This window comes from Cucumis sativus, chromosome 7 (assembly GCF_000004075.3).
Source record: "Cucumis sativus cultivar 9930 chromosome 7, Cucumber_9930_V3, whole genome shotgun sequence".
Lineage (NCBI taxonomy): Eukaryota > Viridiplantae > Streptophyta > Magnoliopsida > Cucurbitales > Cucurbitaceae > Cucumis > Cucumis sativus.
This window is the reverse complement of record NC_026661.2, coordinates 21417421-21444693: the sequence shown is the minus strand read 5'-3', so window position 1 is coordinate 21444693 and position 27273 is coordinate 21417421. Positions and strand designations below refer to the sequence as shown.

At 33.6% G+C, this 27273-nt stretch overlaps 3 protein-coding genes across 7 annotated transcripts; 1 reads left to right on the top strand and 2 right to left on the bottom strand.

Annotated features, from left to right (window-relative positions):
* The first annotated feature begins 818 nt into the window (after positions 1–818).
* On the top strand, positions 819–11088 carry LOC101211666 (1-phosphatidylinositol-3-phosphate 5-kinase FAB1B). 3 transcript variants are annotated; one of them, XM_031888976.1, is made up of 13 exons: positions 819–1251; positions 1317–1400; positions 1746–2421; positions 2814–3554; positions 3889–4042; positions 4182–4526; positions 4980–5864; positions 5957–6288; positions 7137–7260; positions 7339–7509; positions 8117–9625; positions 9987–10253; positions 10341–11088. In XM_031888976.1, exons 3-13 carry the CDS (start codon positions 1814–1816, stop codon positions 10677–10679), a joined length of 5475 nt encoding a protein of 1824 aa, XP_031744836.1. In that variant the 5' UTR covers positions 819–1251; positions 1317–1400; positions 1746–1813; the 3' UTR covers positions 10680–11088. The 3 variants fall into 3 exon arrangements, with proteins under 3 accessions (XP_031744836.1, XP_031744835.1, XP_011659601.1); XM_031888975.1 differs by having other exon boundaries at positions 819–1400; XM_011661299.2 differs by having other exon boundaries at positions 820–1400; positions 7342–7509.
* Positions 11089–11308: 220 nt separating this feature from the next.
* LOC101211901 lies at positions 11309–12547 on the bottom strand. 2 transcript variants are annotated; one of them, XM_004141684.3, is made up of 3 exons: positions 12197–12547; positions 11686–11810; positions 11309–11579 (listed from the first exon to the last, which is right to left on the bottom strand). In XM_004141684.3, the coding sequence occupies exons 1-3, from the start codon at positions 12368–12370 to the stop codon at positions 11438–11440; spliced, it is 441 nt and encodes a 146-aa protein (XP_004141732.2). In that variant the 5' UTR covers positions 12371–12547; the 3' UTR covers positions 11309–11437. The 2 variants fall into 2 exon arrangements, with proteins under 2 accessions (XP_004141732.2, XP_031744837.1); XM_031888977.1 differs by having other exon boundaries at positions 11309–11529.
* A 2132-nt stretch (positions 12548–14679) lies between these two features.
* Positions 14680–21475, bottom strand: LOC101212146 (alanine aminotransferase 1, mitochondrial). 2 transcript variants are annotated; one of them, XM_011661298.2, is made up of 16 exons: positions 20938–21475; positions 20467–20517; positions 20176–20226; positions 19852–19917; positions 19709–19770; positions 19242–19320; positions 19059–19163; positions 18838–18948; positions 18535–18672; positions 18292–18366; positions 18023–18143; positions 17767–17921; positions 17539–17613; positions 16349–16552; positions 15820–15983; positions 14680–14888 (listed from the first exon to the last, which is right to left on the bottom strand). In XM_011661298.2, exons 1-15 carry the CDS (start codon positions 20992–20994, stop codon positions 15867–15869), a joined length of 1467 nt encoding a protein of 488 aa, XP_011659600.1. In that variant the 5' UTR covers positions 20995–21475; the 3' UTR covers positions 14680–14888; positions 15820–15866. The 2 variants fall into 2 exon arrangements, with proteins under 2 accessions (XP_011659600.1, XP_004141733.1); XM_004141685.3 differs by lacking the exon at positions 14680–14888 and having other exon boundaries at positions 15562–15983.
* Positions 21476–27273: the final 5798 nt, after the last annotated feature.

Sequence of the window (27273 nt, the reverse complement as noted above, 5' to 3'; positions counted from 1 at the left end):
AACCAATAGGTTGTAAATTCATTTCAACACACCTGAAATATCAATAACAAAACTTAAATGCCCTTGACAAATATAGCCACAACCATGCACTATTGAAATATGAACGAAAATATAACTTCATGGAATGAAATAAGAATGAAAACTTAGTTTGACATGGTCTAAAAACACATTAAAGGATAAATAACAATAAATCTTCTCCACTATCTCATCAATACCAAAATTTCAAAACGACACCATGTTGAATCCCAGAAGTCTCCACAATTTCTATTTTAAATTAAAATTTAAAAGCGTATTAATTCAAAATTACTTCAAAATATTTGAAACAAAACAACCATTCCATGAATATAAAAAAAACACAAAAAAATATTTACAAAACTTATTACAATATATAATTACAAAATAAATTAAAATATTTCAAAACTATAACAAAACTTTGAATTCAAGTAAAGATAGAAATCGAAGATTTTTATCACTGATATTAATAGAATATAAAATTTTACTATAGGTTAGTAAATATTTTGTCAAATTTGTTACTTTTTTTACGATTTTCTCAAATTTTTTAAAAATATTTTGGTTGGTTATGTTTGGATCCATTTATAAATATAATTTATTCTTTTGGAAAAACTCATTTGAAAAAGGAAATAAAGAAAACATAGTTTCAAAGCTGTTATCCAATTCTATTTCCTTATACGGAACTATTCATATTATGATATTGGGGAAAAAGAGAAATCAATTGACAGCAATAAATATAATACCAAAAACAATAATAATAGTAATAATAATAATATGATTCCCATTTTTTTCGCTTAAAAGAAAAAATCAAAATTATGAAAAACCGCATGATCAAGTAGCTAAGAACTTAGATTAAATTAGCTGAAGAATTTGCAGAAGAGTTTATTGATGTGGATGGATGAGATGAATGGAAAATTTTGATTTCTGTGGTGGCGATGATGGGTGAATGTTTGTGTTGTTGATTGGTTTTTGGAATCTGCGAGAAATCTCTCACTCTTTACGCCTTCTTCATCTTGACTCTCTTCACCAACCTCTTTTTATTTTCACTGTCTGAACTTTTCTTGGTAGTGAATCACGGTTTCTTTCTTCTCAAACCCCAACTTTGAAGTTGTGTTGGCTTCTTCCTTTCCTTTCCTATCAGGAGGATTTTGGCGGTGGTCAATTTCAGTTCAAGTTGAAGCCAATCGGAATTTGACACCTTTTTTTTTATCAACTGTTTGATGTTGAGCTTGGAGGGAGGTGGATATATCTTGTTGAATAGGAAGTAGTGTTTTTTTTTTCTTTTAATTTTTTGTTTTCTGCAGAGGGGAGCTGGTTTTGGGAGTAATCGGAGCTGGAAGTGATTGAATTTGGTCGGTTTTGAAGGAGCTTGATTGAACTTATTGAAGGTAGCTGAGAAGATTCTTGATCTTGCTTTGCTGGTGGTGTTATTCGATTTTAATTAGTTCACGCTTTCATTACTTTCGAGTTAATTTATGTCTGAAATTGGGATATGGTTCTTTAATGGCGAAACTACTTTGTATTTTGTTGTTGGAAGATTAATGTCGATGTGAAGTATGGGAGTAGGTTTAATGGGCGAATTCTGGGATGGGTTTCATTTCTTCAACAACGAAGTTCCCATTTCGCTGTTTCTTTCTTTTGGTTGTCTTTCTTTTGCGTTATGGTTGAATCAGTTTGATCGAGGTTCAGAAGTTTATGTCCTTCATTGGGTGATTGACTTTTCTTGTTTTCAGGTTGAATTTGTTGAGTCTCCTTTCAAATGAGCGAATCATAATGAACGGAATCGTGGGTTTGTTGGTCAATGGATTCTCCAGACAAGACATTGACTGATATACTTGGTAATTGGAAGTCTTGGATCCCTTGGCGATCTGAATCAGCTAATGTATCGAGGGCTTTTTGGATGCCCGATCAGAGTTGCCGGGTATGCTACGATTGTGATTCACAATTTACCCTTATCAACCGTAGACACCATTGCCGACTTTGTGGAAGAGTGTTCTGTGCTAAGTGTACAGCAAACTCAATACTTGCTCCATCAGGTGACCCGAGGATCCCTCGTGAAGAGAGGGAGAGAATTCGTGTTTGTAACTATTGCTTCAAGCAATGGAATCAGGGAATAGCTGCTTCAGATCATGAGATCAGGGTGCTTAACCAGGATATCTCCAGTTCACCATCAGCGGCTAGTTTGTCCAGTCCTAGATCTAGTGGCACTGCTGACAGCAGCATTACTTTTGCTTCTGTGCCTTATTCCTTTGAGGCCAACCAACAAGCTCTAGAGCATTCTGGTCTCAGCCCACAACATTCACCTGTTATCTTAACAGGCAGAGATCAGCAGGGTGAATCGGCATTGGGAAGGAGCATTGACATTCTTTCTAGCATAGGAGATACACCACAAAATTATTCCATGAACAGGTCTTACCTCTAACGTTAGCGTTTAATTTTTGGTTGTTGCTTGGCCTCTTCAACCCCGTCAGTAGTTTGATCATTCTAGACACCTCTATTATAAGATTTCCGCTTTTTGTTACAAATCAATATTTTAATTTAACCTCAAGAGTTGAACTTAATGATAGAAGACCCTTGAAGTTGATCAACTGGCCATAGATTTGAAAAAAATGAGAACCACACATTTCCAAGTCGTATAGGTTCTAAAGAGTAGTTAAATGTTCGGGATTCCATTTTGAAATTTCAATATCATTTTACTTGTGAGTCATTTTAATAGTTGATGCTCCTGGTAGGAAGGCACAGAGTGAAACATCTTTTGTGGCTATTTTACTCATGTGCCTCGGTGGTTTCTTTGTTATCAGGAGTGCTGGCAAGGATGATTATGATGGTGTATACAAGTCTGATACTGAAGCAAGCCATTCACCTCAAGCCATAAGTTACTTTGGTCAACCTGAACCTGAAGAGATTGGAATTGAGCATGGACCACATAACGAGCAGCTTGATGGGGAAAACAACGATGTCAGAAGTTTAAGTAGCTCTCCGTTGCAGGAAAGTTTTTATTCACAAGGTCTTGAAGGAATTTCAGATCTCGACCAAAAAGAAGAAACAAATTTTATTTATGGAGAAGATCCAGGGCATTCCTCTTTAGAATTTACAGATGATGTCCAGTCTGAACCTGTTGATTTTGAGAGTAATGGGCTTCTTTGGATCCCACCTGAACCTGAAGATGAAGAAGATGAGAGGGAAACTTTCTATGATGATGATGATGAGGGACATGATGCTGGTGAATGGGGGTATTTCCGAGCCTCTAGCAGTTTTGGGAGTGGGGAATATCGTAGTAAGGATAGGTCTAGTGAGGAGCACAAGAATGTCATGAAGAATGTTGTTGATGGACATTTTAGGGCTTTAGTTGCTCAATTGTTGCAGGTTGAGAACCTTCCTTTGGGTGAGATCAGTGATAAGGAGAGTTGGCTGGAGATAATTACTTCCCTGTCTTGGGAGGCTGCCACACTATTAAAGCCAGATATGAGTAGATGCGGTGAGATGGACCCAGGTGGATATGTGAAAGTCAAATGTATTGCTTCGGGACTTCGCCGCAATAGGTAACTGTTTTGGTGTATATATAGCTTTTATCTGTCATTAGACTTTGTTATGTCATTTATGACACCTAACTCGGTGTGTATGGGTTTTCGTACGAAAAACTATTCTCCTATTTTATGTTTTAATTCTTTCCATCTTGGCCATTTTTGTTGACTGATGAATCTTTATATATATTTTGTTTGATACAATCCATACCTATGTTGAATGTTAACGTACCTGGTAACAATAGCCCATTTTTCTTTATTCCATAGTTGCATGTACTTTTGGTTCTGAAAATAAGTTGATACTTCTAGTTCTTAAACCTTCTGACAAGGAGTTCGATAACTTTTCTTTTAGTATGGTGGTAAAAGGGGTAGTTTGTAAGAAAAATGTGGCTCATCGGAGAATGATCTCAAAGATAGAGAAGACTCGCTTGCTGATTCTTGGAGGTGCACTCGAATACCAAAGGGTTTCCAATCACTTATCAAGTTTTGATACGCTGTTGCAGCAGGTAACTTTTTTAGTTTCAGTCTATAGTTATTAATGATATATTGCCAGCTATTGTATATAATCTGTAACCTCATGCATTCATTTATTTATTTTTTCCTTTTCTCCCGTATCTTATGCTAATTGGATCTAAACCTTTATAGGAGATTGACCATTTGAAGATGGCAGTTGCAAAAATAGATGCACAGCGCCCTGATGTTCTTTTAGTTGAAAAATCAGTGTCAAGATTTGCACAAGAGTACCTACTTGCAAAAGATATATCGCTTGTTCTCAATATTAAGAGACCTCTTTTGGAGCGTATAGCCCGCTGCACGGGTGCACAGATAGTTCCTTCAATCGATCAACTGTCATCACCAAAGTTGGGATATTGCGAGTTATTTCATGTAGAAAGGTTCACGGAAGATCTTACCTCCTCTGGATCAATGGGGAAAAGATCAGTGAAGACATTGATGTTTTTTGAAGGTTGCCCAAAGCCATTGGGTTGTACTGTAAGTTCTCGATATATCTACTGCCAAATTTGTGTGTATGTGTTTTATTGAGAATAATACATAAAATCATGTGCGTCTTTGTGGGCTTGAAAAGTAACGTACCAAGAATTTCTAGAATTAATAGGGTGGAAACGAGCTTGGGCATGGCAGAACTTTGTTTCTGCATGAATATTGCTCACCTGTTGATTTCTATCCTTGGGATTCTCTGCTGGAAAAATGGAATGAGGGTTTCAGAATTACTTTCCTTGCACACTTTTTTTGGGGGGGGGTAGGTTGGATTGAGGAAGTGATGACTTGGCATTATTCAAATCTATAATTGATTCATTTTTTCAGTGGTCTAGTGGACGTGCTACTTATAATTTGATATTTGGTTGTTGTGCCATACAAAATAGATGTGTGATTACAAACCATTGGTTTAAGTAGTTGTAACTTTTGCATATCTATTTCCTTTAGATTTTACTTAGAGGTGCTGACATGGATGAGCTGAAGAAAGCAAAGCGAGTCATTCAGTATGGAGTTTTTGCTGCTTATCATTTGGCCTTGGAAACATCTTTTCTTGCTGATGAAAGAGCCTCTCTACCAGAGCTTCCCTTGAACTCCCCAATTACTGTTGCAATTCCTGTGAAATCGTCTGTTGTCGAGAGATCCATATCAATGGTCCCTGATTTCAGTCTTCCTGGTTATCAGGGGCAGCCACCTAGCTTACCTATCGAGGAGCCACAAAGATCCAAAAGCTTACCTTCCTCAGATCTAATCTTATCAAGCAACAGCACTATACCTTTTGTAGAAAATGGTCCTAGTTCTCAACTCTCCCAACCTAGTTCATCCGCAGCAAATTCAACTGCAATTTTCTCTTCTCATCCCGTCCCCTGGACTATTGGTTCAGAGTCTTATGATGATGAGCCCTCTTCATATAGTACAATTAAGGAGAGAAATGCATTGGGTACCCGGGGTGAAATGGAAGAATCTTCTGCTAATGGTTATCAGAAACAAGAACCAGGATCTGTTAAGTTGTTGGGGAATGACAAGTTTTCTATTGATTCTGAAGACTTTCATAACTCAGTGGTATCTAGCCAGCCAACTGGCTCAGAGCCATTAAACGTGCAACAGAATATTCAAAATCAACAAGAGCTTGGAACTTTCAAAGAGGAGCTGGGAACAGGGAAAGATGATTTCCCTACAGCATCTTCTGCGCATCAAAGTATTTTGGTCTCTTCATCATCAAGATGCATATTGAAAGGAAGTGTCTGTGAGAGGTCACATCTCTTTAGAATCAAATACTATGGGACTTTTGATAAACCTTTAGGCCGATTCTTAAGGGACAAATTATTTAATCAGGTGAGCTGTCTTATTTTAATGTACACCAGATTTCTCTCTATTGCAAACGTGGATATACTTGATGAAAATTTTGAGTCCTTGTATCATTTCAGGCTTACCGGTGCGATTCTTGCGATATGCCAGCAGAAGCACATGTTCATTGTTATACTCATAGACAGGGCACCCTCACAATATCTGTTAGAAAGTTACCAGAACTTCTCTTGCCAGGTGAAAGAGAAGGGAAGATTTGGATGTGGCATAGATGCCTACGATGCCCACGAAACAATGGTTTTCCTCCAGCTACTCGAAGAGTAGTGATGTCAGATGCTGCATGGGGACTCTCATTTGGGAAGTTCTTAGAGCTCAGTTTTTCAAACCACATTGCTGCTAGCAGAGTGGCAAGCTGTGGCCACTCCTTACATAGAGACTGCCTTCGTTTTTATGGGTAATTATTTGGCTTATAAAAATATTTGAATTTCTAAAAAATTATAATAGACAACTGGCAATCTATAATTGTAGTTATATGCCTTTCAATTTCATGCACTACTCCATGAAAAGAGAGAACCATAGTCTTCATGGACCTTATCAAAGTATAGTACTTTCTGAAATAACACTGATCATCGTCGATTTAATTGCAGTCAATTTCTTATTTCTGTAATTAATTTTTTTAAATAGTCTTATGTAGTTCATTTCTTTGAAATAAATGTAAATTTACATATTGATTCTCGGTTTGTTATGCAAATTAACTTTTTACCATGCAATTTGATTGCTGATTCCTTTATTCCTCTTATTACTAGTTGTCTGCTTATTTTTTTGTACTTGATTCAGAACATTATTATATAGGGTCCACAGATCACTGAAAGTGATGTAGTTTTTAGAGTTTTACATATAATATTAAATTTGCTCAAATCCATCAACTTAAGTTTTGGGTTTATTGATATCAAAACAGATCCTGAGTTTGAACCCCTGTAAAGTCATTTCCGCCCCAATCCAATTAATATTAATATTGAATTCCACTTGTTGGACCTTCAACAAATCTTCAAGTTCACAAGTGAGGGACACTATTAGAGTGTTGGTATAATATTAAACTTATCAGTACCCATCGTTAAGCTTTTGGGTTCCATGTGAAAAGTTCTTTTTCTTTTATTTTTTCTCAACATGTGGAGGATATCAAACTAGCCAAAGTGGAAAGCATACCATCTCTCGTTTCACTTGTGCATCTTCTTTCTCAACCTATGGGATATCAGAGTAGCCAAAGTTGAACATTGTTCTTTCATTGCTTTACTTGTACAGATATGGGAGAATGATTGCTTGTTTCCGCTATACTTCAACTGATGTGCATTCTGTATACCTTCCACCATCAAAACTGGATTTCAACTATGAGGATCAGGAGTGGATACAAAAAGAAAAAGATGAGGTCCAATAACTTCTAGATTTGAGATGTTTATGAGATAATTTTCACTGCACGTGGATGATTTTAATTATCTGATTGTAGCAGGTGGTGAACCAAGCTGAGCTTTTGTTTTCCGAAGTGTTGAATACTCTTCGACAAATTGCAGAAAAAATATCTGGTGCAAGGACCATCAATAGCACGAGAAAAATGGAACTAAGACGACAGATCGCTGGGTTGGAGGCAATCTTACAAAAAGAGAAGGCCAAATTTGAGGTAAGCCTCCAAGAATGGTGAATGTTAAAGTTATAATGGTTTTTGACATCTAACCATCCTTCCTAAAGTTGTATGGAAATGCAATTTTGTTGGACTTTAATTTTCAGTTGAATCCCTTAAGTTGATGAATCATTGGTTGAACTCGTCTTACACTTCTTTTTTGTACAGTGCATATTGCCTTTTTAAACATTTCGATGGCTCATTTGTGTTATCTGCTTGTATCTTTTAGGAATTAGGATGGATCAAAGTTGTTGAACACCTGCCATTTTACTGTGTGGTGCATATACCTTTTGATGTATGCCCTGATTACATTTTTTTGAAAAAAAAAACAAGAAATTAAAACAAACCTGAGAAGTAAATATCTCACCGTTGATTTTTTCCCTTTTGAAATTCATTGTACACATGCATTCTTCTCAGTGATACTGAACTATTCTTGAAGAACTTTTTATTTTTATTTTTCTTGAAATAATTAAGAACTATTATTGTGTCTCAAAAACCGCACTTGTTTTTTATATTTAAAAATATGAAGAACTTGTTACATTTGAAGTTCATGCCGACATGATCTAATTTCTTGCTAATTTGGTTGGTTCTGATGCTTGTGGTCAAGGAATCACTCCATAAAACTATGAATGGGGAAGGAAGACAGGGCCAGGGTGCTGTGGACATTCTTGAGATCAACTATCTACGTAGGAAATTACTCATTCAAGCTTATGTATGGGACCAGCAATTGATCCAAGCAGCCAATTTAGAGAACGGGAACTCTGCTGGCAGCTTTGTTGCAGAGTCTGAAGAGAGACTTGTGGTTGATAGTGAGAAGCTCTCTGAAATTAGCACCAACAGCAAATTAGTTGAAGACCTTAAATCCTCTGACTCTCACCTTGCCTATCAACAGTGTAATGAAGGGCCAAGTAATGGAAAGGAATTTGTAACCAACTTGGCTCAACCTGACATTCAAGTCGAAGAAGTTGGAGATTCAGATGCTGATAAAGGAGAAGAACATTTATGCAGCACAAACATTAGTGATCCATCTGAAACCCTAGAACCAAAGACATATCTTCAGGCAGCTCAGGCTGATGGGGAGTTTTCTAGGATGGTAAGTTTATCAGATACACTCGAGGCTGCATGGACAGGTGACAATGGTTCAGTAGTTGGAATTACAAAAAACAATTCCCTTATTTTGTCCAATTCAACTTTGGAAGATTCATCAGGCATTGATATTACTATATCGAACGATCATTCTGAAGATCAGAATGTGGACAGGGTTACCCATGCCATTTCTCAGTCGCTTCCTTCAAAGGCACTTGATGATACAGAAGACTTTGAAGGCTACTTAGATACGGCTTCATCAAACTTTTATTATTTATTTAATGAAAATTTTCTAGCTAGTGGTCAGAAACTTGAAGCACTAGCTAAACACAATCCTGTCTTTCTGTCTTCATTCTGGGAGCTTGAGTTTCAAGGTGGAGCTAGACTGTTCTTGCCTCTTGGTGTAAGTGAAACTGTTGTTCCGGTCTATGATGATGAACCCTCCAGTATCATAGCTTATGCTCTAATGTCACCAGAATATCATTCCCAGTTGATTGACGAGGCAGAAAAAGTGAGAGATGGTGGTGATTCGTTGCCTTCCTTATCTTACACAGACTCATTTTTCCAGTCCTCTGATGATTTCTCCTTTGATACTTCTAAAAGTTTGGGACCTTCAGATGACACTATTTCATCCATCTCTGGACCTCGTACCTCTATTAGTTTGGATCCACTCTCATACCCAAAGTCCCTTAATCCCAGAATTTTTTTTGAAGAATATGGTCCACATGGTGGAGTAAAATATTCTGTTACCTGTTACTACGCAAAACGATTTGAAGCTTTGAGGAGGATTTGTTGTTCAGAACTTGATTTTGTAAAGTCTCTAAGTCGTTGTAAGAAGTGGGGAGCCCAAGGTGGTAAGAGTAATGTTTTCTTTGCCAAAACATTGGATGATCGGTTTATTATCAAGCAAGTCACCAAGACAGAACTGGAGTCATTCATTAAATTTGCACCTGAATATTTCAAGTATTTGTCTGAATCAATTGGTACGAGAAGTCCTACATGCCTAGCAAAGATTCTTGGAATCTATCAGGTACTTCTAATCCATTAGATCATCAGGTTATGAAATTTTAAGAGCGTTTAGAACGTTCCAGGACTCAGAACAGATTGATTGATAGTAGTCTTATAAATGGCTAATTCATATTTTGACCGCTAAATGGAAGAGATGATGAAATGTAAGTTTTTAACTTTTTTCTGCTTTTGGAACACAAAATATGTTCCTTTATGGACTACAGGTACGAATAATCTTTAAGAAAGAACAAAATCTAGAAAAGAAGGCATTATTTTGTACGGATGTTGAAGCCTTTTAATTAGCGTACACTGTTTATACTTTTGATAACTGAGAGGTTATCTTCTCTGAAATTTACTGTTTTTTGTTGGTTTCATGTTGGAAGGTTACGGCAAAACATCTGAAGGGAGGTAAAGAATCAAAGATGGATGTTCTGGTTATGGAAAATCTTCTGTTTAGAAGGAATGTTACTCGACTTTATGATCTCAAAGGATCCTCAAGATCGCGCTATAATGCTGACTCAACTGGGAATAACAAAGTTCTTTTAGACCAAAATTTGATTGAAACAATGTGTACATCTCCAATTTTCGTCGGAAACAAAGCAAAACGATTGTTGGAGAGAGCTGTCTGGAATGATACTTCATTTCTTGCCGTAAGTTTATTAGTATGTGTATTTGCTTGATGTTCTGTCAACGATTTTCCAATGCACTCACCGATTGTTTAACCTGTGGTGATGCAGTCAATCGGTGTAATGGACTACTCGTTGCTGGTTGGGGTGGATGAGGAGAAACACGAACTGGTTATCGGAATCATCGATTTCATGAGACAATACACGTGGGACAAACACCTCGAGACTTGGGTAAAGGCTACAGGCATTCTTGGTGGGGCAAAGAACTCATCTCCCACCGTGATCTCCCCCAAGGAATACAAGAAGAGGTTCAGGAAAGCAATGACAACCTACTTCCTGATGGTCCCAGACCAATGGTTTCCGCTGTCTATCGTTCCGAGCCAGTCTCAGTCTGATTTTGGCGACGAGAACATGCCGGATGGAAAACCTGATGCCGTGTCTGTGTCGTAATACGTTGTAGATAGATGTGAGTGAATCTCAGAGTACAACCTCTTACATTTTGTTTATTATCTTGAGTAAATTGATTCTTTTAGGTAGATTCTTTTCCCCCTTTTTTCTTTTGGTCCATTATTGTTGAAGAGCAAGAGGAGGTGATGAGAATTCATTAGAAGGTGTGAAAGAAGGCTGCTAAAGCCATTAAGAAAGGAGGTACAATATTAGTTAACCTCTTGATTAAGATATTTGTATAAAATAGGTAGTGCTGTAGTTAGATTCACAATGTAAAGCTTCTGTTCCCCATATCAGCGTCTTTTGCTTCCAAAAAAAAGAGAAAAAGAAAAACATTACCTCCATATGTTGTACTTTACAAGATAAGTTACTTCAGTTCCAACATCAATGAAACTAAATCTTCAATCATTCATCTTAATGTCTGGATTCTTTCTTTCTGCTGCTAAGTTATTGTTACAAGATGTTGCTTTGTTAATTGTAATATGAACTTTTCTCCCTCTATCCGTTAAGCGAAACTAACACACCATGAGTAAACTACTTAAATTTTTGTCCCTTTTTTGTTTATTTATCGATTTATAACATAGTATAACAAATTACACATTTTTAGCCATACCAATTTTGGGGCGAAGTGATTCAGATACATAAGAAAGTAGATCTACTAAAAATTACTCAAATTAAAACAATGTCTTTTTACACTGAACATAGGAAGTAGAAGCATCTTTATGTTTGAATATGATCCAAAAGAATGAACCATATTTAGATTAGCAGAAGGAGTTGAAGCCATTAATATTCAAGTCTTTTCTAACAGCTACTTCTTTTTCAGCATGGCTCAGCTCTCCCCCAACACCTTTCCCTAGTTGAATCCAAGTTTGTTTTAGTAGTAGATCAATAATCTCTGCCTCTCTAGTTGTGACCAAAAAAACAATAACACATATCAGTATTACAGCTTCCTTTTTCACTTTTTCTTTTTTCAGAACATTGGCAGCTTTAGAATAGTTGATTCATTTACCTTTGATTGTTTCCTTTTTCGGAAACGTTTTGATGAAACCGAGGACCCTCATCATATCCTTCGCAAATGATCTCCCCATTCTCGTCTGCGTAACAGATCACCCCTTCCGACTGATCCTCGAAAACCTGTTAGTTTATCGTTAAACTTAGTAATTCTAACATTTCTAGAATTTAATGATTCATACAAGCATAAACATTGTAATAACTATAACAAGTTGATTCGCTAATAGTGAATATATTAGCTCGAATCGTGTATGTATGCACGCATTGACAGATATAGTATAAACCTAGAACAGCTCAAGCTCCCCTCAACATGTTCTTCATACTGTAGCTAGTCCAATGGTAAAACTATCGTTTAGTCCCTCTAGACTCAGGTTCAAACTTTAAAGTACTTTGTCAAGTATAGACGGTTAATCTCCAGTAGATATAGATAGGAAAGAAGAATGTGAAAGAGAGAGAAAAGATGATGAAGAAAATCAAACAGAAAACAGGAAAAAAGAGAAGAAGTTGACCTTGTTCTTCATAGAAGATCTGATCCGCAGGGAAAACGAATTCTTGAGAGGAAGTCTTGTAGGCTTAACCATCCAAATTCTTGTAATAGGCTTAAATGAAACTGAAAGGCCAGTTTTCAAAAGAGAGAAATTCAGAGAAGAAGAAGAAGAAGAAGAAGAAGAAGTTAATGCCATCAGTTTGAGACTACAAAAACAAGAAGGTGGAACAATGAACTTTCTAATTTGTTTTCTTCTATTTCCACTTTAAGTTTCATATACTTAATGCTTTTTTTTCTCTCTCTCTTTGAGATGAATATGAAGTAGTGTTATATCCAACTTTTTTGTGAGCATAAAGTATTGGAGATTAAAAAAAAAAATACTCCAATTATTGAAGAGTGGTAATGTAAGTCTCATCATATAGCATTATAATATAAAATGAAATATAAATCTAATGTCATATAGTAATGTGAGGGCCCATGTGGGCTTATCTTCAATCTATAATTTATTCAATTTTAATCGATAAGACATTTTGTTTATCTAATTTTAGTTGATATGCTTTTTAATGAATCTTAAATTTAAACTCTCAAAAGTTAATCTTTACCAAATTTAGTTAAATAATAATAATGATTTTTTATTTTTTATTTTTTTGTAAATTTTGCTAATATATAATCTGAAAAATCAATCCTAAACTAAGAGTGAAGACTAATTTTAATATTTTATTGAAAATATAAGACTATAATTGAGAAAATGAAAATATACAACAAATTTTGAAGTATATTTTTAAGATTATAAATATTTACTGTTCGTATAACAAAAATAAAAAAGCCGATGAAGCTTATTATTTCTTAAAATATTTTAGGTTTGTATTCTTTTCATTTCTTCTCTGTTATTTGCAATTTTTATTTTCTTTTCAAACTATTAAGACTATGTAACAAATCTTCTTTTTTACAAGAGATTATGTATGAAATATAAAAGATTTATTTTTTACTATTTTTTTCAAACGATTATTTGGTTGTTTGTGTCAAATATAAAAGATAGTAAAAAATGTTGAGATATTGGATAACCAAATTATCGTGTACATATAAGAGAATCTTAAGTTTAGATTTACAATATATTATTCGGAATATTTTTTGTTTTTATTAGAAGTTTTTTTCCATTTTCGAAATTATTATACAAAATATTTGTCATTTTCTTATATTTTTTTTAAAATTCCTTTTATTATTATACAATTCTCTCTGTCTTTGGTGGTTGGTTACTACGGCTTATGGAAGATGAGTGGATGTAATTTGGTTTTTATTTATTTATTTGTTTTGTTTGGGAATTGGACACTTTATAATTAAATATTAGATTAGTTTATTTGAATGGAAAATTCGTTACTGAAAAACGAAATTTTGTATTGCATTAAACTGTCAGAGGCCCTAATGAATGAGATTGAAATGATAATATTTAATAAACCATATGGGATAATCCAATTCAATCTTCATCACCAAAACAGTATTAATAAAACCCACAAACAAAAAAAATATTGCAAATTTATTGTGATGGCAAAACCCTTTGATATATTTTACTATAGTTTGTAAGCTTCCTTTTATTTATTTTGGGCATTTAAAAATGCTCTCAAAATATATCGAAAAGAATTTTGAAGAAAAAACTATTTTTTCAAGAGATTTTTATATTGGTTCGATTTATTGTTCGTTATAAAATAAGTAGCGAAATTGTTTTGAATGACAAATTAATTTAGGTATTTTACAAAAATATCTTTTAGGTTTGTGATTTTGTAAATATAGCGAAAGTAATCAAATGTAAGCTTTTATATGTGTAGATTGGATTTTATCTTTTTGTCATTTTTGTAAATAATAAAATATGTATGTTATAGACTTAATTATTATAATTTGTTAGACTTAAAAAATGTATCGAAACTTTCAAATTAAAGGGTTATTTTGAAATATAGCAAAATAAGACTACAAATCACGAATAAATTACGATATTTTATATATTTATAATTTTTTTAAAAATATATATAATTTAAAATATTTGTTTTCTAAATTAAAACGCCTCATTGGATACTTTAGTTTTTCTTTTTTTGGGGGGATAATGGATTGCTTGAGAGAAATTGATGAAATATGAATGAGCCTTATTTCTTTTGATAATTTCAACGCCATGATTGAGTATGATGGCTTTGTATGTCACATAAAATTAAATGAGAAAAATATTTCAACTAAAATATTTATACTTTATAAAAATAAAAAACCCTAATAAGTAAATAGCTTTTCTATTTGACCATTTCTTACCATTCTCAATACATATATAACAAAAATTATCAAGGGACAGAAGTGACACGACAATGTTAATTTATTTTGATATAGCTAGTAAATATTCTAATTTATTTTACTATTTTTTAAAATTGTGATATAACTAATAAATATTTTAATTTATTTTATTAATTTTAAAAATATTTTTAAATTCAAAGAAAATTATCAATTACTTATCAATGTAAATTCAAATAATAATAGTAATATAAGATCTATAGCTAAATTATTAATTAAAATAGTTTCATTCTTACAACTCCTTTATGCAAAACAACAAACTTTCTTGTCAATCTCTTATCGTTATTTTCCAACCTCAAAGTCGATTGCAACAGTTGCCTGATCCCTCTTTGAAATGACACCACCATTTGATATTAGATTTGACTTTGCCTAGATGCTTCTCAAATCTAATATCAAGTGGAACCCAAAATCATAATGAATACAAAATAACATAACATAAGATGTGAATGAAGAAATTAATTTTATAAAAAAGTAAGGGTATCATTTGAACTTTCATACATTGTAAACCCTACATGTAGTGTAAAGCTTGCAGCAAGTGCCATATATGGTTGATGATGCTATGGAATATTCTAATATTCTGTCTCCCCAAAAACAAACAATTCACAATTCATAATTCAGATTGAAGAAAATGGTATATATTTTAGAAATTAAGGAGTCAATATGACTCCCAATTTCTTTTTTCATCCATCAACTTTAGATTGGGCCAAGTTTTGTTCAATGTCACAAGATGGCTCAGTTACTTCAATTTAGCTACTGCTATTTCTATCTATATAACTCGCTCTTGTGTTGACTGTCGAGCAATCTCCTTTCAAGTTCCGACTGCTTTTGAAAGTTGTCTATAAATACTTCCTTCCAACTCTGAATTTTAGTCTTTTTATTTACTTTTTACCAATGTAATAGTTTTCAAAACTTGTTCAAAAATTCAAGTCTGGTACTTAATGAAGATGTTTAATCATGGTAAGAAAATGAGATGAACTATGTTAACCAAACAAGGTCTAAGTTTTCTTGCCTATTCAAGAGATGCTAAAAAGGTTATGACTCACAGATCCCAAACCGAAATGAGTAATTGCAAAGTCTGATTTCGAGGGATCATCTCAATGTAGAGATTCCCATTGTGCGCTTTCCTTACAATTAGCCTGTAGGTTGTAACAGCTTTGTTGTTTTTATTTTCTTTTAAAGATAAGATGATTAGCTGAACAATCAAAATTTGGGGCACAAAAAGACTGTCTGTTTAGGTAACTAACCTCACATTATTCATTAACCCAAAAAAACATAACACACATATCTTAGTTGCCAAGTAAGGAAAATTGATTGCACCTTTGATACGCAGGAGGAGTTCCTAGAGCTTCAGAAAGTCTTGAAACTCAGTCGCGATATTCGTTCATGAATGCTTTATGGAAGTCGGTCAGGCGAGAGATGACAGCTGGGATCTTGTCCTCTTGGGGTAGTATTGTACACCTGAAGTGCCATGTACCTGGGACCTGCGTCAAGAAGACGTGCATAATGGAACATTTAGTTGTGTAGTACAAATGTGTTACAGAATGAAAAATAAAGATAGAAAAGTGTAAACATTAAAGAATCAACTCATAAATTTACATTGTTCACTATCAGTATGTTAGTTATGTCTACCAGTAAAGAGAGAATAATTTTATTAGAAATAATTATTGAAAGAGAGTTTATATAGCATAGTTCTAACTCTAGAGTGAAAAATGTAAATAACGCAAATATGACAAATACATAAATAACTTAAATGTTAAGGCATTGCAACATAATGGTTGATAAGTCAAAAGAACAGCAGATGACGAAGTGGAATTTTAGATTGAGAGCTTAGGCCAATGACACGAACCTGACCAAAGCCGGAACCAGGGACGACAACTATTCCAGTGGCATTGAGAAGTTGGCGGCAATAGAATGTATCAGGGACCGTGTTTGCTGCTTCTGCTGCTTTGATTGCCTTTACAGGCAGCTTAATACATGGGAATAGGTACATTGCGCCTTCTGCTTTATTGCACGTTACATTTTCTAAACTGTTGAGTGCAGCTTCTAACATCTGCAGTACAATCAATTTTATTTATTTATTCTAAGAAATCAAGCTTTTGCTGGGAAGAATGAAAGAGAATACAAGGGCATATAAAAAGAAGTTCACCACTAACTAAGAAAGAGGATAAAAGAATCAAATCCTTAATCATAACGCCGCAAACCCTGTCTCAAGTCAAGCATAACCCAAACAAACTCAATGCAATTACTTCACAAAGCATGGGCAAACCGGCACCTCCACAACAAGTGGTCAATATCCTTAACTGTAGGCCAAGCCAGCACTAAAAGAGACCATCTCTGAATATGGCCCACGTATTAATTTTACCAGGTAAAACCAGCCACACAGAATTTCATCTTCTTGGGAATTTTACTCTTCCAAATATAGGAGAAAGTGGTGGCACGGGAGGCAGAAGAGAGAACTACACGGAAGGCCCTTGATGGACTACGAGTCTCGACTCTAATATCTCTTCCCTCATGACTAACCTGAGAGTTATGAATGACAGAAAGCAAAGGCAACACATCTGAGGTTTGCCTGTAAAAAAGTGACGCGTGGAAGCATAAAAAAGCATAGAAAGCGGATCTTGAGAGAGAAGACCAAAAGCCACCCATCCTCCCAAAAGAAGTCTTTGAACTTCCCCAACAAAACATTTCTAGAGCGGGGAAAAGAATGGTAATTTAAAGAAATTCCAATCCAGAGATTTTTACCATAACCCCCGACAGCCAGTCTTTACCCCACACCCAAGTGTGCGAACTATACGTACTCACAATAATCCTGTGTCACAGATCATTAAGCTCTACGCAGAATCACCAAAATCAGTTTGCCAACACTTCATTATGCAGTCTTAGGTTTCCCATACCCAACCCCCCAAGTTTAAAGAAACGAGGAAACAAAATTTTTGAAAGGTCTACGTAATACTCTTCTTTCTTTTTCTTCTCCACCGAGCAGATTTATTCAAAACACAAAATAAAACGAAAAGAGAATATTCTCATTCCACAGACCTTTGCACGCCTTGCCAAAGATGAGAGGATTCCATCTCTCTCTGCACAATACGATTTATAGATGAGATCCCCATCCTGCACAAATCATCAACGGTCTTCAGCAAACAAGGAAAAAGAAATTGATAAAAAGCTAAGCACTGCACTTAAAGCCCTGTCTAGCAGACATTTTTGCCATATAACAATCCAGATAAATTTATTATTTAGTTGTGCTCAGATATCAGAAAATACCTTTGGTGGATTCATTACAAGGCTAGCAAGAATCTGGCCGGTAATATTAGAACAAAGATTAACAGATGCCACTTTGTATATCTGTTCCCTCACATCAGCACTAAACCCAGTAATCTCCATGTAACCTCCCCGTTTTCCACACTCACCATAGTATCCTAATGCCAGAAAAAAAAAAATAGCGCACAAAATCAGACCAGTTGACTGTATAGAATTCTCCACACCACGCCTAAAATAGATATGGACAAAGGCAACAAACCTTTTGAGACAGATTGGAATGATACTAAGGAGATGTCCTTTTCACCATAACCCATGGTGCGTGCAATCTTCTTAAAAGAGTGGAACTTCTTGTCTGGAACGTAGATATTTTCCTGATATACCTGCACCATTCATCAGGTCTTACATGAACCCACAGTGATGGCTACCGTAACATTAGTCAACCTAAGTATAAAATGTTAAGAACTCGAGTATAATTAAAGCATCCAGTAAAATTCATATTGCAGGCTTCCTTTAGTGTTCTAGATGTACCTCATCTGCCAAAAGAACAAGGCCCTCTTGCTTGCAGAACTGGACTATTTGCTCTTGGTTTTCCTTAGTGAGAACCTGAAGAATCATACAGATGCTACGATAAATTAGAGATATCTAAGGAAGTACGAAAATATGTAAAAGAAAAAAAAAACCCATTGAGTGAGATGAGAGTAACAGCTATAGCAAACTGTCTGAAGTAATTTCATCCCAAGATTTACATTCAAAACCCATCCAATTACAAACCTGCCCAGTAGGATTGCCGGGATTTATAACCACCAATGCCCTAACTGAAATACCCTTAAACTTGGCAGACTCCAATTGCTTCGTCAGCTCAGAAGTTTCCAATCCCCACCCCGATGCTTCATCAAGATAGTAAGGAACCTGCAAACCACCAATAAAATTCAACTGCTTGATATTTACACAACAAAAAGCTTGGCAGCACACAAAAAGTTATAAACCCAATTCAGAACAAACCAAAGTCTTTATAAGTTAAATCAAAGGAATCAAATCAAACAAAAAAGATTTTTGAAATAATATAAAACGTACAAGAGTACCGCCATGAAGAGCTATAGAAGCAGAGTACAGAGGGTATTGAGGAATGGGGCAGAGTATTCCATCTTTCTCTGAACTTATCAACAATTGCATCATCATATGGACCTGATAAAAAACAGATAGAAGAGCTTCTTTGACATCATATTACTCTGAGGTTAATATCTTCTGTCAACACTACTAGATATAAAGACTCAGTCTCCTATCTTAGAACTTACTGCTGGGCTTGCACCATCTGTTAAAAATATATGATTAGGATTTGCAGGAAAACCATCACGGGCATTAATTCCTTCAGCAATCGCATCACGTAGCCCCTTAATTCCCTGATGAGACAAATAGAGCAAATGTAAGATGACCTGAATTCTATGAAAGTTAGAACTTTGTTTTTGTTTGATAACAACCTGACTGTGGCTGTAAGCACCAGTAGCTTTCCCAGGAATTTGTTTTAGAATTTGTGAAGCTCGCTTAATAGCATCTTCACTGCAACAAGTTAAAAAAAGACGTCCATGAAGGAATTAACACAAACATTATTACTAAGAATTTGAGTACTAAGAGCAAACGAACATGTCTAATTTGAGCAAAATAATATTTGACATAAAGTTGATACTATATGTTGTAGTCTGATGGAAAAAAACTTCAAATAATTACATCCCTGAAGCTCATATAGCATGTCTTAAAAGCAACGTCACTGTAATTTTATACATACATAAAATTATTTTCATGATTTACCAGTTTCAAAGTCAGGCACTCCCGCTCAAAAAAAAAAATCGCTCAAAAAAAGTCAGGCACGAGTTTCTTAAGAAAAACATGTTGTGGAGTAACTTAGTGGCTTTCCTCATCAGGAACGAGTTAATTAAAATTGCAATACCTGAACAAACCCTCTACTTCCTTTCTTTCCAGAATAGATGGATAGTCACACAACGCAAGAACCTAATCAAACAAAGGTAATCAGGAATTTATTTTCGCAAGGTAAAATGAACAGTGCAGCAAATAGACAGTAAACTGGCAAACCTCGCGGAAAAATGTTATCGGCTGCTGACCAAGTGACTGAGGATTTCCTATATTGCAGTATAGTATCTGCATCATAAAGTGATAGACTTATGGTAACTGGGTCATTCAAAAACCTTATAGCACCAACAAAATTTGTGTCGTTAATCACGTATCATCAGATAAGCCTTGCACTACCATTCAGAAAGAACGTGTTTTGGCTACAAGTATTTGCTTAACCCAAACGTTGAAAGTTATGTCCCATGCTAGGCTTAAATGGGGAGCCTGAGGACACAGATGAATGTGGGACGATGCTAATACCAAATAAATGGAGAAAAGTAATCAAACCTCTTCAAAAGGACGTGAGCCTGGATTAGTCAGTAGCTCTTCTTGTAGTGTCTGTTAAAAGGATAAAACATAGTAATCAGATGGATGGTACAATCACAAATTCAGTAATACATGTCATATTTGGAGATAATTAAACAATCCCAAACGAGGTATCAGATCTCAATTTTATTGTTGATGAAATAGTACTTTAAATCCTTCAAACCAATGCCGGGATTTTGCTAAGATTTTCTGCTTAACCTTGTAGATTGTTCATTACTAATTTCAACTCTTCTAATTAGCATGCAAAGTTACCTGAGCAAGGGCGACAATCTCACCACGGACAGCATACTCACATTTCAGAACCTATAAAACAAGACAGACATTAGGTGTTTGGCACTGTGGAAAAACAACAGAGTGGAACAAACAATCGTGAAAGCAACAATGAAACATAGTTCAAAACGGGTTATAAACCAGAAAATGAACGAATCAAATCTCAAAACATCCAGGAGTTGTCATTTTCCATCAAATCCTACAGCCACTTGAGTACGTGTAAAAACCCATAAGAAAACGGATTCACTCTCATTAAAAAAAAAAAAACACCACAAAAACTTATCGATTCACCAAAAAGAAGGAAAAAGGACAAAAATCCCGAACGTGGTCCAGACTCCAGTACAGCAAGCGCAAGTACAGAACAAAACAGATCGTGATGATCGACAATAACGACAACGATTTAGAAGCAAAAAGAAAATAAATAACAGAACGAAATGAATATGCGAGCTAAACCTTCGGGTTGATGTTGTGAATGGAAATCGGAAGAGCATCATCGGAAGTAGGTGCCATGAGCAAGACTGAAGAAGAAACGTATGAAGAGTTGGTGGTGTAGCCGGTGAAGAGAGAGGACAAAAATGGTTGGAAATAGCAGAGCTCGAACTTCCGCGTCGAAATTTATTAAGACGGATGAAAAGGAAGGTTCCTCCATAGGTACACGCGTATGCTTTTGTCACTGTCGAAGCTGACGAAGTCGTGTTTGAGCCGCACATGGATTGCAACGTTAACTTAGAGATTGCATCTAATTCCCAGATGGAAAAGCAACGGTTCTTCTTCTCATCATTCTCCTCTTCCATTCCGCCATTGATACCCATTCCAGTTTCTTCCATACCACACGCCTTCGCTCTGATTTTAGAATCTCGATTTTGTAATGGCAGTTTTCCATTTCTCTAACATCAACTGACGCGCGAAGCGAACGGCGGTTTTTCGTTTTTTTCGTTTTTCCTCTTTGTTTTCTCAAATAAAATTCGACCATAAAAAATCGTTAAATTAGAGGGCCTACTAACTTTATTAATAATTAAGGGTATAATAATGTTTTTAGAGAATTATAAAATGGCCAAATGCGTAATTATAACTAATTATCAACCCATTTTTGCAATATCGTATGTTGATAATTTTTTATCATTTGATATATAAAGTACTTGCTATATTTGTGTTTAGCTAAATTCACTTTTGAATTATACTACCAATGTTTTATTTTGGTTTTTTAAAATTCATTTTATAAAATACTCTTTTGACGTCTAGATTTTATGTTTACTATCTTTTTTTTTTTATTAAATATTCAAAAATAAAACAAGCTTTTAAAATAATTGTTTTTAAATATAATAATTTTAAAAAATATTTATAAATATAATAAAAGAATAATAACTTTTTAAAATTTTGTTGATCTCTTCAATTTAGCTAATTAAGAAGGTAAAACATTATAAACGAAATTAATTAAGTAAGTTTTACTTTAAAAAAAAATAGGGGAGAAAATTCAAACGAGAGTTAAAAGTTGATAAAAAAAATTATGTTATATTTTATTTGTAAATATTTAAGTTGTATTCATTAGCCATGATTGCTAATTAATTTTTTAGTCCAATTTTGTCAATTGTTTTTTTCTTCGTTTCTTTTAATATGAAGTCCTTACGTGACGTTTTCAATATAGATTTTATTTTTTGTTTGAAAATAATTATATATTAAAGTCGAAACAATCTTATCAATATATTTGAATTTACGAAATTCAAGAATTTAATTTTTAAAGAGATATTTTTAAAAATATATAAATAAATAAAATATTTACGGGTAATAACAAAATTTTGATAGATACCAATAATAAAAACGGATAGACAATTGCTATCTAGGAGTTTTCACGATTCGGTTTGGTTCGATTTCAAGCTAAAACCGCACCAAACCGCAAAATGCAAAAGAAAATCTCATATGAAACCAAACTGAACTGCATGTTTGTGTCAAACCAAATCAAAATCAAACTGCGTATGCGGTTCGATTTTCTGTTTGGTTTAAATCTCGAATAATCGAAGGCCTTCAAATCATCAATTCGATAATATTTGCTTTTTTGTTTTGAATCTCGAACAATCTAAAGCCACAAAAGCACCGAGTTTTAGAACAAAACTGTTATGAACATTTCTTTAAATTTATTTAATTTTTTTAAAATGGAACTGTTTAGTTCGATTTTAAGATCGATTTAAAACATTAAACCAAACTGAATCGAACCACGTAAGAAATGGTTTCAACATAACACAAATCGCACTGAAGCGCATGCAATCAGTTTCAATTCGGTTTGGTTTGACAAATCGATTCGGTTTTCAAATATTTTATGAACACCTCCATTGCTATCTATTAATGTAAGTAGCTATCAATATTTATTATTTATACAATTTAAAAATTTTGCTATATGTTATAAATATTTTATTCAATTTACTATTTTTTACCATTTTTCTTTTTTAAATCAATTAAGTTATCTTTTATTTTTATTTAATTTTACTTTTTAAAAAAACTAAATTATATTTTGAAAGAGGAAATTTAATAAAGCAAAGAAGGGCAAAGTTGGCATTTGATGAGGGATGTGTGTATGACTTGGACAACAAGTCACGCGACTACCGAAAAATTCCTTCCCAAATTATTTATTATTTTGTTAGAGCCAAATTTGAACACGGCGCCTTGAACTTACTTTTTGAATTCTCTTTACGAATTTAATATTTGCAATTCTTATTGTTTTTAAATCAATTCCATCCAACTAGTGCCACGTGTTACCCTATCGTTGTGAAGGGATAATTTTATCTAATTATAAAAATTACAACAATAATAAAATATATTTTATTTTCTTTCCAATTTGTTGTTCCTAAAACTTTATATTAATGTGCTCTTAGACATTAAAGGTACCATACTACCAAGGGGTCCAAGTAGGATATTTGAAAAAAATAGTTAGAAAAGGAATGGTCTAAATTAAATCTTTGTGGTTCTGTTCGATTAAGACATTAAACTGATTCTAAAACTAAATCGAACTGTTTTATTTTTAATAAAACGGTATTGAAAATATAACTTAAACAACATAGAGAGACGAGAATGACACCCTCCAACACGCAAATCCTTGTTTTAATTCTTATCAATTTATTCTCATTATTAAAGTGGAAAAATCATGTTTATATTTCTTATATTCGTTTAAATTTTTGTATATTGTAGGCATTAGGCAGAATGTCGACAATGTTTGAAATTCAAATGTCTTGTACTTAATTATTGTATAAATTAATTTAATATACGTTTATAACTTTGTAGGACTTTTATTTATGCATAAGCAGTTCGATTTCAATTCGATTTGAGATAAATGAGTGGTTTAATTCAGTTATAAATAGGATTTTTTTTTTGTATTTTGCAGTTTGGTGTGGTTTTAGCTTCAAACCGAACCAAAACAAAACGTGAAAGAGGCAAAGGGTGAATTCATAATAAATCGAGAATGCAAGAAGTGGGCCAAAAGGAACTACAAAACAAAAGGCGATAGAAGAAATTGGGCCGAGAGGCCCAATAGGCTCACTTCGGCCTTGGAGGCAAAGGTTGAACCCAGCCCATTAGCCTATTCAAGGTACCGAAGTCCAAACCATACATTATAAGTCATATTCGAAGAGTGTCAAGTCCTTTATTTATAAATAAAAGACACAATAAGGCAATAGCGTCATGAAATGTAAAGTTCATCTACTTTTTCAAAAGCTTACTTTAATCATCTGTTGAAGCTAAGGTTAGGCAACAGACTTTAAGTGGCAGACACCGCGCGAGGTCGGGAACGTACTTTTCTTTGTTTTTCATGTCATATCTTTCATGAATGGATAATTTTATTGTTGTCACAGTTCAAGTGAGTTTTCCGTCATTTCTATTTTGACATCGACAAAAAGTTAATATTTATGTTACTTTAACGTGGACAAAAATAATATATAACGATAATTTTTCATAACCACTTGAAAACAATACCCTAAATTAAAACCATATTCAGGGTATTCAAACTTTTAAGTTACATAGTGTATTGTTTATCTCGTAGTATTGGATTGTATCAATATAAAATTTAATTTAATTGTCAAAGTAAACGCATATTTAGTTAATGCTAATCAGTATATACTAAACCTCTCAAAATACGACCTTTCAATCTTGCTTTTAGTACATATTTCCAAAACAATGTTGGTACTAGTAGTAGTAAAGCAAATGAATAATTGATTGTTTTATAAAGTGTAGGACAAACGTAATAAAATTTGTTATTAGAGGATTCGTGTCCCCACCCCAACTTTTTCCCTCCCTATCTTCACATCATCTAGCCCCATATTGATTTTGTTGTTTTTAGATTCATAAAATAATTCAGATCTCAACACCACCAAGTTAACATAAATATGACTATTGTTTCATAATTGGTATAATTATTTAAGGACTACGTAATACTTAATGAGAGGAAGAATAATCGAACATAGGCTTATCTCATCATCAGATTTAATTAGAGAAATATCTTTTATTTGTAGATTTAATTAAAAAAACATCCTGAACTCATAAACATCAATATTAAGAAAGTTTTGGAAAATAGAGAAAGAAATAAGTATTTAAATAGAATAAAGGGGTTTGGTAGACCAATATTAATTATTAATTAACATGTAAGGGCACCGACTATGTTAATTGTTAGGTCTCATTTGAAATATTAATGTAAACGGAAGAAGAAAAATGTATGATTATTAGAAAATGTAATTTTGTAGGACTTTAATCCATGAAGATTCAATGCATTAAGCATATGCGTGGACCCTCCAATAGCTAAATATATGAGTCCCATGTGTTTTGCCAAAACGTGGGCCATTTGTCTACGTTCGATCCATTTTCGTTAAATAAAGTTGCAATTACGTCTTTAAAATTGTAATTATAAAATAATTTTACCATGTAACAATAACTATCGCTACGTTTAATGGGTGATTTTTATTTTTTATTTTTAATGTACTTACAGTTTTAACCATAACCTCATTATGTTCTATCTTCTTACTTTCCATTTTCGTTACCTATTTGTAGTCACAAAACGAAAATGTCCATATAATTAAGGTCTAAATCAACCAACAAAGAAAATGAATATATATATATATATATATATATATAATCGAGTTGCACTCAATGTAACGGTTTATAACTTTGAGTACAAAAGGCAACTATGATGCATCGATCGAAACATTACATGTAACAAGCGAGGGTAAGAAACTATAAATAACTTCATTTTAATTAAGAGTATGGTCTTACTTTTTATGTTTGTTGAACTATATGATCGAAGATTCAAGCACCAACTATTGTTATTTATTATAAATGCATTATTGAAGACATTAGACCATTGAAATTTAATTACTGCAACCCCTCCTAACAAGACTATGTGGGTAGCAAATTATTTAATAGGTTAAATAGTTTTAGATCATATAATGTAATGATATGTATTAGACACATTCAAATCTATGGCCCATGCCAATAATCACATACAACTTGATCAATAATAATATTATAGCACTCTTGAAAATACCAGTAAGTTTTGTTATATTTTATTTTGAATATGAAAAATTGCTCATTTGTCTTAAAATTGGATAATAAATTCATACGCTTTTAAAAATAAAAAAATATAAAGGATACAACGACTTCGGTCACTAAGTGCTTGTTCAGTAACGTTTTTACTTCATGTTTTGTGTTTTTGTTTATCGTTATTCGTTTTTTTTAAGAACAAAAGACATTAATATGGTTGATATCTATTTTTTTTCTTGTTTCTTGAAGAAAAAAAAATAGAAAACATGTTTGATAACTGTTTCATGTTTCATATTTTTTGTTTTCTTAATAATGTTCAACATTAAACATATAATTGTGAATTGTGCGACATGCTATCAGTATATACTTTAAAACGTACACGTTTTTCTTACACGATCCAACTATTTGCAATTAAGTTGGACAACCTAAAGATTGTCGAAGATGATGGATTTGCCAACATGTGCTTTAAAGATGGGATGGGATAAGAGATTGAAAAGGGTGAATAGAGAGATGGAGCCCTAGCCGGAGAACGTAGTTGGATAACGAAGAGAAACACCAAAGAAGAGAGAAAACGGAGAAGCCATTAAATTTTTTTTCGGAAGAGAGAAGAGAAAAGATGAAGAAGCCACAAAAGAGAGAATGGAATTTTAGAAACAAAAAGAAACAAAACGAATAAACATTCATTCCCGCAAATTCCTTAATTTTTTAGAAATGTTTCCAATTATTTTAAGAACAATAAACAAATAACGTTACCAAACATATTTGTTTCTTAAAAAATTAGAAATAGACACAATAAAACAGAAAACTAAAAACGTTACCAAACATACCCTAATTAAAAATCTAGAATTAAAAACATTCCAAAACATTTTAAACACTGAAGTGGAGTAATAAAAACAATACAACACACCATGCACTACCAGTACCTCACCACAAACATAAAAACTCAGGAATGATTGGATTTTAACAGCAATTGAATACACTGAACTATTATAACTCATTTAATGTTAAAAAAATTTTCAAAAATTGTTAATGAAACTATAGCATAAAATATAACGTCCGCTACTATATCAACTTTTTTTACATCTATTCTTTATTAGTGTTTTTTTTTTTTTTTTTTTTCATTCAAACTAAAAGAAACTGCATCTCAACTATCCTATCATTCTATCCCTAGACTTTACCAACTAAACTTTTTGTACTATTATTATAATTATTAGGCATATTTAGTGCTGGTTGTCATCTTTGGAATGGAAAACGTTAAACGTAACCATCGAG